This window comes from Coregonus lavaretus, assembly GCF_964263955.1.
Source record: "Coregonus lavaretus genome assembly, chromosome: 40".
NCBI classification, from domain to species: domain Eukaryota; kingdom Metazoa; phylum Chordata; class Actinopteri; order Salmoniformes; family Salmonidae; genus Coregonus; species Coregonus lavaretus.
In genome coordinates, this window is record NC_140027.1 from 3630839 (window position 1) to 3643283 (window position 12445).

The 12445-nt window shown below is 40.8% G+C and overlaps 1 protein-coding gene across 3 annotated transcripts; it reads right to left on the minus strand.

The window, feature by feature from the left end:
• Positions 1 to 1005: 1005 nt before the first annotated feature.
• LOC311113458 (polycomb protein suz12-B-like) lies at positions 1006 to 12102 on the minus strand (the record flags this gene model as incomplete). Of its 3 annotated transcripts, none has more annotated exons than XM_084156674.1 (17): positions 1006 to 2956; positions 3295 to 3395; positions 3737 to 3935; positions 4300 to 4457; positions 4709 to 4852; positions 5097 to 5185; positions 5676 to 5853; positions 6100 to 6205; positions 6461 to 6566; positions 7265 to 7499; positions 7620 to 7705; positions 7855 to 7904; positions 8215 to 8283; positions 8689 to 8753; positions 10808 to 10854; positions 11200 to 11344; positions 11831 to 12102. In XM_084156674.1, the coding sequence occupies 16 exons, from the start codon at positions 11327 to 11329 to the stop codon at positions 2629 to 2631; spliced, it is 2091 nt and encodes a 696-aa protein (XP_084012800.1). In that variant the 3' UTR covers positions 1006 to 2628. The 3 variants fall into 3 exon arrangements, with proteins under 3 accessions (XP_084012800.1, XP_084012801.1, XP_084012799.1); XM_084156675.1 differs by having other exon boundaries at positions 3316 to 3395; positions 11831 to 12098; XM_084156673.1 differs by lacking the exon at positions 11831 to 12102 and having other exon boundaries at positions 3316 to 3395; positions 11200 to 11359.
• Between the last annotated feature and the right edge of the window lie 343 nt (positions 12103 to 12445).

The window sequence follows — 12445 nt, forward strand, 5'->3', positions numbered from 1 at the left end:
GGCATTGGCCAGTGACTTGAGCCAGGTCCACAGACCCCATCACTGCCCTGCTCCTGAATGCTGTGTCAGCACTGGAGCAGCTTGACTCTGAAATCACTATAACATTATTAGGAGGGTCTGAGCAGGGGCTATCCTTGACGAGGCTTGTTCTTGCTTTGGGGTATCTGTTCTGCTTGAGTCTGTGCAGCCTACTGGTTGACCTTGACACGGAGAGAGGCACCTCATCATAAGACCCCCCAATATGACAAGGCGCCATCTTAGGTTTCTCTTTCACCTGCTCAGAAATTAGTCTCTTCCTCCCAAGAGGTTGTGGGGTTATACTGAAGTACTTTGTGATGTCATTGGATTTTGGGAGCCCATTCTTCTTCTCCATGGCCAAGCAGGGGTGATAACCACATCGTTCTGTATCAAATTATTTCTGAAGACTGTCATCACATCAATAGGGCATTCATATCATTCACTAGAATTGAAAGACAAAATGAAAGTTACTTTTACGTTTGTCTTCGTAAGGTGCTGGACTAGATAGTTACCTATAAAGTAGCACTTTCACAACCGTTGACACATTGTAAAAACACAGATTTAGCTAGCTAGACAACTTTACTTTCTGGCATGAGCTTCTGAACAAGTTAATGACTGCCTATCGAGAAAAACTTTAAACATACAAAACACGTTTACGCTAATAATTTCAGAATTTAGCTTTTCCTAAAACATAAACCAGCACATGCAGCCAAATGTTTACATGTTGTGTAACTTACCACTTCCGTATGTTCACATAGACGCGCCAAACCCAGATCGGCCAATCTGACAGTAATTTGAGTACTAGCTCATTTAATATTTGGTCCCACCCCTAGGCACTGTGACGTTAGTTGCAGAAATTGTATAAAAATGTTTTCATGTAAATAACTAAATCTGTGGTTGTAGGCTAACCTAAATGGACACATTTTGTAACATAAAATGTAATATATTTTTCATGAATGTTGATATTAGATTAATAAAGAAAACTGACAAGGTCAAATGTATTTTATTTTAAATATAAAATCCCCATATCCAAAGTTTATAACATAGTTCACGACTTCAACGGTGGTTTGACAATATGGTGAACTGATTGTTTTCTACCCTTATATCCAGCCGATCAAAAACGTGCATAAAGGTACGAGGGAGTAAAAGACTGGTCCATGGAGTTGATGGAAAAGGTGTTCGACGAAGCACCAAAACTACTGCTTTTGTTCAATTTGTGCACCCACACAACTCAAAAACATACAGCTAAGGCTTATACACCACTTGTCATTTAAAGATTTGAAATTATGTTTAAAAAAAATGTACGCAGAACTGAGAGACTTTACTGAAAATCACCCCCTTTGGCATTTAAACGGAACCTAATAGTAGGATAGACACGTATCAACTAGGACCCATTTCCAATAAACAAACAGCATATTGCCTTTGAAGAAAAATCCTACATGTCCATAATCAGTGATAATCAGGTTCACAATGGGATATAGCTAGATATTGACATTATTACAATGTATACAAAGTGTCTGTAAGGAGTGTTGTCCAACACGTCCTAGCTCACCCGTTTAAGAAGATAAATGAACATCAAAAACGGCTTTTGAGTTCCCAATGTCCATCAAACCAATTTAACCATAATACAGGTTCCAGCATGTCATAAAACGTCCATAGGTTGTAGTCCTGTTGTCTGGGGTGCATTCATTAGTACACACAGTAGCAAAACATTTCACAACAGAAAACGTTTTGCAACAAAAACAAGAGTTTCCTATTGGACAAATGCAGGTAGGTCCCTTCCTGCTTTGTCCCGTTTGCTTCCGCTTGGTTCCTAGTGAACACACCCCTGTAGAAGAGCTAAGCAGTCTACATGAAAGAGTGAATGTGCTGGCAGTTTGTGGTGCATCTTGGCTTAATATCCTCAAGCTATGGATGCAGAGAGTAGCATCTGGTCTTCTGGAAAATATCAGAGTCCACTGATCCTCCATTACTCAAGATATTATCAACAGAAACATGAGAAACAACATACATCAAATCAAAACAAATAAAATCCCAATAAGGTTTCAGGGGATTCAAGACAGACAGACGGTGCATCTGACAATTGATGCAGTTGCGCAGAGTAAAAACAAAATGGTGATTCAACTCAAGTTTAAAACAATTCACTAATACAGATTATTACCAAGTGCTAAAACAATAGTCAACTAAAAGGATCATTAGAGCCAAACAGACAGGGTTATGGAATACAGATCATTAGGAGTGACAATGTTCTCAATATGCATCACTTACTGTATATCCACTCAATACAGTTTCTGATTACAATGTGATAACAGACAGTCAAACCATGATTACAATACCTTTCAAGTGATTCCCCCAGTTTCTTCACACCCCCGAAACCACCAAGAATCACTCAACTGGCTCACGGTGCATAATGACTTGGTAAAACCTCACATTATAGTGAGTCTTCATATGCCTGTGTTGTGTGTGTAGCTATATTTGTATGTTTTGAGTCAATTCAAGACAATCATCCATTGATGTCTTCCTCCCAACTAACTAAGCACCAAGGGTGACAGTTATAACAATGAAATGAATGGGTGGGATCGACTGCTGCCACCAAATGTCATCAGTTCATCAGTCAGTCACGGAGCTTTTTGTCCTCTTGCCGTGCTTGGTCCCACCGCCCCCGCCAGAGCTGCAGGCGATTGCGGTGCCGTTGCAGGCGCCCTCCATGAGGGCCCGGTCAGCCTGGTCGTCCGCCCCAGCGTTGGGCAGCTCCTCCTGGATGTGGCGGAGGCGGGACATGGCACGGTCGATGGTGGCCACGGAGACCAGGTTGAAGTCGTGCATGCTGACCAGGTGCAGCAGGAAGTTGCGGCATAGATTGCGGCGGGCGATGTAGGCGCCGCACTTCTCCACGAACTGCATGCTGGCCTGGTTCATCTGGTTGTCGGCTATGAAGCTAGATACGGACAGGAAACAGAACACAACGGGAGGAAATGAGGTTAGAATACTGATTTACTAGAGAGAATGAGTCAGATTAAGGACAACTTTTTAAATACATTATCCTATTTTATTTGTATCACATGTTAGATGTAACCTCTCAAAGTGTCATGGCTTTATGTGGATTTCTAAATGATCTAACTACAGTAACATAAGGATTACTGTTTTTATCCTTACTTAGACACACCATTTATATCACATGTTAAGAGGTAAACTCTTCAAGGTGATGTGGCTGTATGTGTATTTCTAAGTGATCTACTATAGTGCCGTAAGAGGCTAGTGATTAGAGATACATACCCACAGCTTTTAGGTACATACCCATGCTTCATGACGTGCAGGTTCCACAGCTTCATCACCTCCTTCTCGCCCTCATTGACGTCTGTGAACTCATCCAGTTGCTGTGGGCGGAACACTCATACGTTAGTCACGCAAAGACCAACATCTACCAACACAACCAGAAGGTACATTTTAGTATGAGAGAAGCAAAGCACAGCTGTAGTTCAAGCCGACACTCATTTCTGTTGGCTTCATATAGGGTGTAATCCTATCTTGAGATGCTCGATTTTCATGTAAATCATACATTGATATCAATGGGATACTCATTTGACATGCATGTCTCCCAAGTTAGGATATGGGCCATTCTTTCTAAACATCAGGCAGTCATTGTTATGTTTTCTCTTGTGTTCTACTCCATTATACATCATCTGGGTCTGAGTAACAATGTGAGCAGAGGACTGACCGTGGCGGTCTTCTCTCTCAGCCACTCTGGGTCTCTCTCGTCCTCGCTGTCCACATCCATCTCCTGGGGTCTGAGGGGCATGCAGCTGTCACTGTGGAAGTACAGACGGTTGTGTCCGCTCACGTAGGTCCTCTGCTGCTCCAGCTCCCCATCCTCAGACTCCAGGAACTCTGACAGGCTGGGCTTTGTCCGTTTGGGCCTACAAGACAGGAGCAATGCATTAGGGGTTAGAGGCTGTGGTTAGGTTAGGTACACACATGCAGGCAAGCTAGTGGACAAATGGTACACGTGTACAAATTCTCAGCTAGCTATATGGCTGTGATGGTCCCATCCAAGTGAGGATATATGAAATACGTTAGCCAATCAAAATTGCAGTTGTACTTTTTAAGCATACAGCAAATACAAAACCAAAAATCCTTTCACATGATTACCCAGGAGGCTGAACATAACCAAGTTAATCTTTTTATTTCAGTGCTTTGATTCTGACATGCAATCCTTGCTACTGGATGACTGAGGGTGAGAGCCAGTGAGATGAAAGTGGAGACAGGAGACGCCTTCTTTACCTGCACACCAGTACATGTGTCACGGCAGTCCTCTTGACGGGGCCGTTGCGGCTGAAAGCGAAGCCGGGCTGGCTGTGGATGTCCTGGGGGTTGCCCACGTAGGAGCCGTCGTAGCACTCATTGATGGACACGTCTATCCTAGCACCTTTAGGGTGAGGCTGGAGACACAGGGGGACATCAATTCAATTCAAATAACTATTTATCAATATTCTTGACAACTCAAATATTCAACATACAGTATGCCAAGTACTTGGTAGTAGATGGCTTTAAAATCTCTTTACTCTTAACTATTTTTTTACCTGTATAGGGTTCATCAAAATACCAAATTAGCATAGGTTAATGGTAAACAGGAAAACGTTCAAACATGTGAATCCTGTACACCCACACACACAAAGCCCCAGTCTCTCACCACGTAATTGAAAATGAAGCGGCTGTGGGACTGTTTGAGGTGTTTCAGCAGGCTGTAAAGCTTCCTACAGTTCAGAGTGCACCAGGGACAGTGGAGGTCGTCTCTAGCCTCCGTCTGCTGCCGCGTGTTGTTGTTGTACAGGAACTGCCATGGGACAAAAAGATGGAAGTTCATTAATGGTTTATTAATAAACTGAACCATTCTGAGTTCTGCTCAAACAAGATTTTGTTTTACATTTAAGTATATTACGCTACTCTTCCCCTGTACTTAGAGGTGTATCATGATAATCATAACCAGGCGTGTGCTACACATTAGTGATGGCTGAGGTGAGTTTCCCCCTTACTATGTAAAGCGCTGTGAAACATTTCATATTGGTGCATGAACAGACCTGGTAAAATATACGCAGTTTCTGCCTGGGTTCACACAGGATCTGTTCTCTTTTCATCTGAATGTCTGTGCTGACAGAGGCCTTCACAGCTACAACCGGGAGGGGAGGGAGAGATGAAGGAGTCAGAGGTTAATAGATAGCACAAACCATCTTAGGGACATTATTATGCTAGTATGCTTGTGATGCAGCTGCATGTCGGTCTGGTCAATTTTATTGTAAAGTTAAAGTCATAGTATATTAATGGCTCTAGCATTGGTTAGATGACCAAGGCTCCGTTTACACAGGCAGCCCAATTCTGATTTCCCCCCACTAATTGGCCTTTTGACCAATCACATCAGATCTTTTTACATCAGATATTTTTCAGAGCTGATCTGATTGGTCCAAACAATGAATGAAAAAAGTATCAGAATTGGGCTGCCTGTGTAAACACAGCCTTAGCTACACACAATTAGAGTCACGTCAAGGCAAGAGAACAGTATACTGAAATTGTTGTGAATGAATCTAATGGGAGGTTAGAATGTGTTGTTCCTTTAGGGTAAAAGCCAAGTAAGTTGCTATTGAGTGTGTTGTGTCTCTTACCCAGCGGGGCAGATTTCAGTGTGCTGGGCCTGCTCTCCATGGGGCTGGAGCCATCAGAGTTGCGTGTGGCTAGGGGCTTGGCCACGGGGGCTGTGGACTTGTCGCTGGCATCGCCTGTCCAGCGCAGAGTGAACTGCAGCGTGGGTCCCTGAGAGAACGTCTCGAACGGTGGAAGCCTCTGTGGGAGCAGAGCCGGAAACATTGTCGCAGTACCATCATACACACATTTCGATGTGGGGTGTCCTACTGATAGTATAGTTGTCTTCACCAACCCTGGTGCTGGAGAGCTACTGGTTGGGCAAGCTGTCGTTTCAGCTCTGCACAACAATCCCTGATTCAATTACTCAACTGCTTATCAAGACTTTGATTAGTGTAATTAAATGTTTAGTGCTGGAACCAAAGCCTGCTAGTTTGGCACACTCACCTTCCCATCCAGAATGGTTTCCCATGTGGCTCGTTTCTTGCTGACGGGGCAGTCCTCCATCCCTTGCATGGACACTTCATACTCCCCATCCAGCAGCTGCAATCTCCTGCACATGACAGAGGTCCCTTATTAACTATACGCTCTAAGTAATGCATTTAACATTGAGTGTGAAGTTATAGAATATATGCAGTCATGGTTTCAATTCAGAAATAGGGGTCAGAGTTTATAGCACCTTAAAAGGCACTCACAAGCAGCTAAATATCCTTGAGGTCAGAGTGCAGCTTTAGCAGCAACTTGGTAATGACATTTGCCACCTGGGGATAAATGACTAGCATTTTGCCATATATGGTATGTTGTTTACCTGTTCTTGTCAAAGACAGTCATCTGTGCAACAAAGGTCTCTGTGGTCTCGCCATCTTCTCTGTGGGCGGAGCTTCTCTTCTTTCTGCTGGGCATCTCTGTCAGATCTGAACGATGCAAAGAAACCAAACAAACAAAAATGAGACATTTGGCTCAAGAAAATAATGCCACATCATCAAAACAAAATGGCCACCATATAATATAATATACACATATACATATATATATATATACATATATATATATACATATATATATATATATATATATATAAATAAAATCTCCCTACAACTAATCTGTTCTCTCTCAGATCTTCTATATCCCACCCCTACCTTGTCACAGCACAACTGATTGGCTCAAACACATTAAGAAGGAAAGAAATTCCACAAATTAACTTTTAACAAGGCACACCTGTTAATTGAAATGCATTCCAGGTGACTACCTCATGAAGCTGGTTGAGAGAATGCCAAGAGTGTGCAAAGCTGTCAAGGCAAAGGGTTGCTATTTTGAAGAGTCTCAAATATAAAATATATTTTGATTTGTTTAACACTTTTTTGGTTACTACATGATTCCATATGTGTTATTTCATAGTTTTGATGTCTTCACTGTTAATCTACAATGTAGAAAATAGGAAAAATAAAGAAAAACCCTTGAATGAGTAGGTGTGTCCAAACTTTTGACTGGTACTGTATATATATGGGTATCTCCCAACAACTCATCTGTTTTCTCTCCAAACAAACAGAGACAGACATTCAATTTTAGTGAGTCATCCAACATCCCAGAGGGTGTTTTTGCAACTACTTACCTATGTTCTCGTTTGCCTCGCCGTTCACAAGGCCGTTCATGTCCCTCCTCCCGGTGCGTAAGACCCTGAACAGGAGCGAGTAGGACTTGACCATGTGGCTGTTGCTGGGCTCAAACTCGTTACTGGACACCAGCAGGGAGGGCAGTGAGCCGGGCTTGGTTTGGTTGCTGCAGTCAGGATTCAAAGGCACTTGCTTTTTACCTGTAGGCACTTGCTTCACCGGGCAGCTGACATCCTATGGAAAACAATGTTAAAGGAGAAAAGTCAGGATTTAACTAGGAGTTGAGTTAGGAGTTTGGTTTATAAACTATTTCACTTGATTGAAACAATATGAGAAACGAAGCGTGGTTTTTACCTTTCGTTTTTTATGGCAGACTTTGACAAGTAGCACCTCTAGAGAGACCGAGCTTTGTTCGTTTTCTGAATTCTGAGATGGCTTTTCTGTGAGAGGGAGAAAGTGAAAAAGGTGTCATGTTTCATCCTTTTGTCTCTTCTGTTTTTGTAAAATATCACACCAACACATTGGTATAAGGCATACAAATAAATTGCATTTGAACATGGTGCAAACAGGAGAGTATTGGTGGGCATACCATCCTTATGGAAGAATCCAGTGAAGGTAAGCTGCAGGTGCGAGGACAAGCTAGAAGAAAAAGCAGTAACACACAGTTAGAATAGTGGCAGAGCTGTGGTAACACTCCCAGGCAAAAGTCACATAAGGCTCCCCACCAGAGAACAGGGTTCGATCCCCACCCTTCCCACTGTTTCTCTCCTACTTGCCAGTCTCCACCTCTGATTTCCTTACTGTCTAAATAAAGTGAAAACACCTCAAATAAAACACATGAAAAGAAAACTATAACTATATGACAAGACTTTATAACTTATTATAAGCATGTATGAACTATTAAAACGTATAATTCATCTTATAATATGTTATGTCCCCTAACTGTTACCTGTGAGATTCCTGCTCTCCCTTCATCTTCTCAACTCTGAGCAGCATGTCATCCACCTTGAACGTTTTCCTGAGCACACAAGTTCAGCCACAGCACAAATTAGGCCCTTAGAAGTGGCTTTAATTTTGATGAGATAAAAAAATATAGTAGGACCTCAAAGATATGAACACGGCGGGATTGGAGGTCCGTACAATGGCCGTCCGTAACTTTGAAATTCTCTTGATAACCGCATCTACCGTTATAGAAAATATAGATTGCGTATTTACACGTGTAAGCAAGGTGTACCATTGTGTGTAGCCTACATAAGTTTGTTTTTGCATTTAATACATGTCCCGGTTTGATATTGACCGTTTGGTTACCGTCCAGTCTGTAAGTTTGAGGTTCTTATCTTTAAGGTTCTACTTTATACCATTTCTTACTACCATATAAAAATCATCGGATCCCTTTCAGATCAATCAGTGAACAATTTGTTACCTTTTAGCATTTGTTCGAGTGTTTCTGTGGGTCATGAAGGTAAGAGTCCTGTGCAAGAATATAGGCTAAAATGGAAGCATTTGGAGGTTAATCATTAATACACCAGACATTGTGAAAATTAGAAAGAAATCAAGAAAATTACATGAATATATATATTATTATATATAGAGTGCCTTCAGAAAGTATTCACACCCCTTGACTTTTTCCACATTTTGTTGTGTTACAAAATTGGATTATAAATGGATTGAATTTTTTGTCCACAATATACTATAATGTCAGAGTGGAAGAAAAATTCGAAAAAAAATAATTAAATGTATGGAAAATAAAACACGAGTATATTTTGAATAGATAGGTATTCAACCCCTTGAGTCAATACATGTTACAATGACAGCAATTACAACTGTGAGTCTTTCTGGGTAAGTCTAAGATCTTTCCAAACCTGGAATAGTATAAAGTAATCCTTCTTCCCCAACCCCCCATAAAAAAAAGGGGGAAAAAGGTGGTTGTCCCACTGGCTATCATAAGGTGAATGCACCAATTTGTAAGTCGCTCTGGATAAGAGTGTCTGCTAAATGATGTCAATGTAAAAATGTAATATTTGCCCATACTTTTTTATTTATTCTTATAGCTCTGTCAAGTTGGTTGTTGATCATTGCTAGACTACCATTTTCAAGTCTTGCCATAGATTTTCAAGCCTAGTTAAGTCAAAACTGTAACTAGGCCACTCAAGAACATTCAATGTCATCTTTGTAAGTAACTCCAGTGTATATTTGGCTTTGCGTTTTAGGTTATTGTCCTGTGAAATGTGGATTTGTCTCCCAGTGTCTGTTGGAAATCAGACTGAACCAGGTTTTCCTCTAGGACTTTGCCTGTGCTTAGCTCTATTCCTTTTATTTTTATCCAAAAAGACTCCCTACTCCTTGCCGATGACAAGCATACCCATAACATGATGCAGCCACCACCATGCTTGAAAATATGAAGCATGGTACTCAGTGATGTGTTGGATTTGTCCCAAACATAACGCTTTGTATTCAGGACATAAAGTTAATTTCTATGCCACATTTTTTGCTGTTTTACTTTAGTGCCTTATTGCAAACAGGATGCATGTTTTGGAATATTTTTATTCTGTACAGGCTTTCTTCATTTCACTCTGTCATTCAGGTTAGTATTGTGGAGTAACTCCAATGTTGTTGATCCAGCCACAGTTTTCTTCTATAATAGCCATTAAACTCTGGAACGGTTTTAAAAAGTCACCATTGGCCTCATGGTGATATCCCTGAGAGGTTTCCTTACTCTCCGGCAACTGAGTTAGGAAGGACGCCTGTTTCGTTGTATGACTGGATGTATTGATACACCATCCAAAGTGTAATTAATAACTTCACTATGTTCAAAGGGATATTCAATGTCGGCTTTTTTTCCTTTCTTTTTTTGAACCCCTCTACCAATAGGTGCCCTTCTTTGCGAGGCATTGGAAAACGTTCCTGGTCTTTGTGGTTGAATATGTGCTTGAAATTCACTGCTCGACTGAGGCACCTTACAGATAATTGTACGTGTGGGGTACAGAGATGGGGTAGTCATTCAAAAATCACGTTAAACACCACTATTGCACAGAGAGTTATTCCATGCAACTTATTATCTGACCTGTTGAGCACATTTTTACTCCTGAAGTTATTTAGCCTTGCCATAACAAAGGGGTTGAATACTTATTCACGCAAGACATGTCAGCTTTTCATTATAAAAAATCTAAAATCTAAAACCATAATTCCACTTTGACATTATGGGGTATTTTGTGTATTACATTTGTACATTTTTTGTCATTTAGCAGACGCTCTCATCCAGAGCGACTTACAGGAGCAATTAGGGTTAAGTGCCTTGCTTAAGGGCACAGACAGATTTTTCACCTAGTCGGCTCGGGGATTAGAACCAGCGACCTTTCAGTTACTGGCACAACACTCTTAAACACTAAGCTACCTGCCGCCCCGTGTAGATCAGTGACACACAATCTAAATGTAATCCAATTCAGGCCGTAACACAACAAAATATGGAAAAAGTCAAGGGGTGTGAATACTTTCTGAAAAGACTGTACATTATGTATATAATGGATATAATATTGGCTTACTGCAATCAGGTTCCTTGTGCGGAGAAATCTGTAGATTTGAGTTGGCTCTGCAAATACATCATAACAATAATCATAGCCTGCTCAATAATCTTATTTGTAATGATTTTAGTCAGTTATTGAATAGAATTGTGGTATGAATGTATTCACAGAGTTGTATAGTATTGCAGAGCCGCACAGATATATCGCCTATGCATGTTATCATTCCAGGCCCACTTTCTAATCAAATTTAGTCAGAGATAGGCCTCATATTAGTCAGTGTCATTGATATTAGTTGTGAGAAAAGTAGACAACAGTAACAAAATCCAAATGATACTCAATTGGTTATTTTCTAAGATTTCCACCTGGCTTAAAATCGTTACTTCCTGGTATAAGTAAAAAGTCTTGCAACTCACTTTCAAAGGCCTGTAGGAACAACTCATGGTCGGCTTGAATCTGCTCCATCTTCGGCTTCTTCACCGTGGTCATTACAGTTGTCGAGGCCGGGTAGACGGCGCCGTTCGCTTTACAACTGCTCCCACTCATTACTTCACCTGAATGCTGTACATGGGGCATCCATGCAGATGAAACTAACATTATTATGGTCCTTTTCAAAACAAAGGAAGCATAATCATATCAGCTAGTTGGGTTAGCAAGCTACCTAACCTACTTTAGTACAGGCTTTGTATAACATATTTTTCCATTTCAGCATCCCATAATAAAATGAAAGATCATAGCTAACTACACACATACATTTTCTTGTAAGAAAGATAGAGATAAACACATTAGTTAGCTAGTTAACTACCGTAATGTCTCAAATTCCAGCATCTGGATTTTTGTTAGCTAGTTAGCCAGCAAGGCTATCTAGCTAGCATAAACAAATGGTCAACATTTCCTAAATTATAACAAACTAGCTAGCTAGTAAATGTGTGGGAGTGATATTCGAAACGGGTAAAACACAAAATTATTATTTGCTATCTGACTGTACAACATTGAAGCTAACCTTGTTAGCATTAGCTAAGATTAGCTAGCCAGCTAGAGACTCACCAACACAGGCAACCCATGAAATTAGCAAGGAAGCAAGCTGCTGCTAGCTAAACTAGCATAGTGGGTTAACGAGAAGAAATCCCAAATGTTGCGGTCCAGTATTCCCTCCAACTATTCACACAAAGTCGACTTGTAAAGTACATCAATCATATTTACATAAAAATAATAGATTATGTTATTGATTATATGAAAAACATTAAAACTGCAGATGAGCTACACGTAATGCTAAAATCGTGTGGTCTTTACTGGACATCTAGAAATACTTCTCATCCAATAGAAATTCGAAAATGGAATTTGAGACTTGTGATTGGGCAGACACAACTGCAAGTGACACCATCAAGTTCGGTGGAAGAGGCAAATTGCCGCTCGCTTTCTCTTGCTTTTCAACGATTTTGCGGGAAATCGTTCCAACCACCGGGCATGATTCATGAAGCTTGTTTACTTTTCAGCCTAGACGTTCGCATATTTCTGGTGTCAATTATAAATCAATACACTTGTTGCAGAAACAGCAGTTGCCAAATATGCTCAGTTCTGAACTTGTGCAAGCCAGAAGACTAATGATAGGAAATGTACTATGTCTATGTTATGTATTGTTATGTAAATGCCGACCATTAT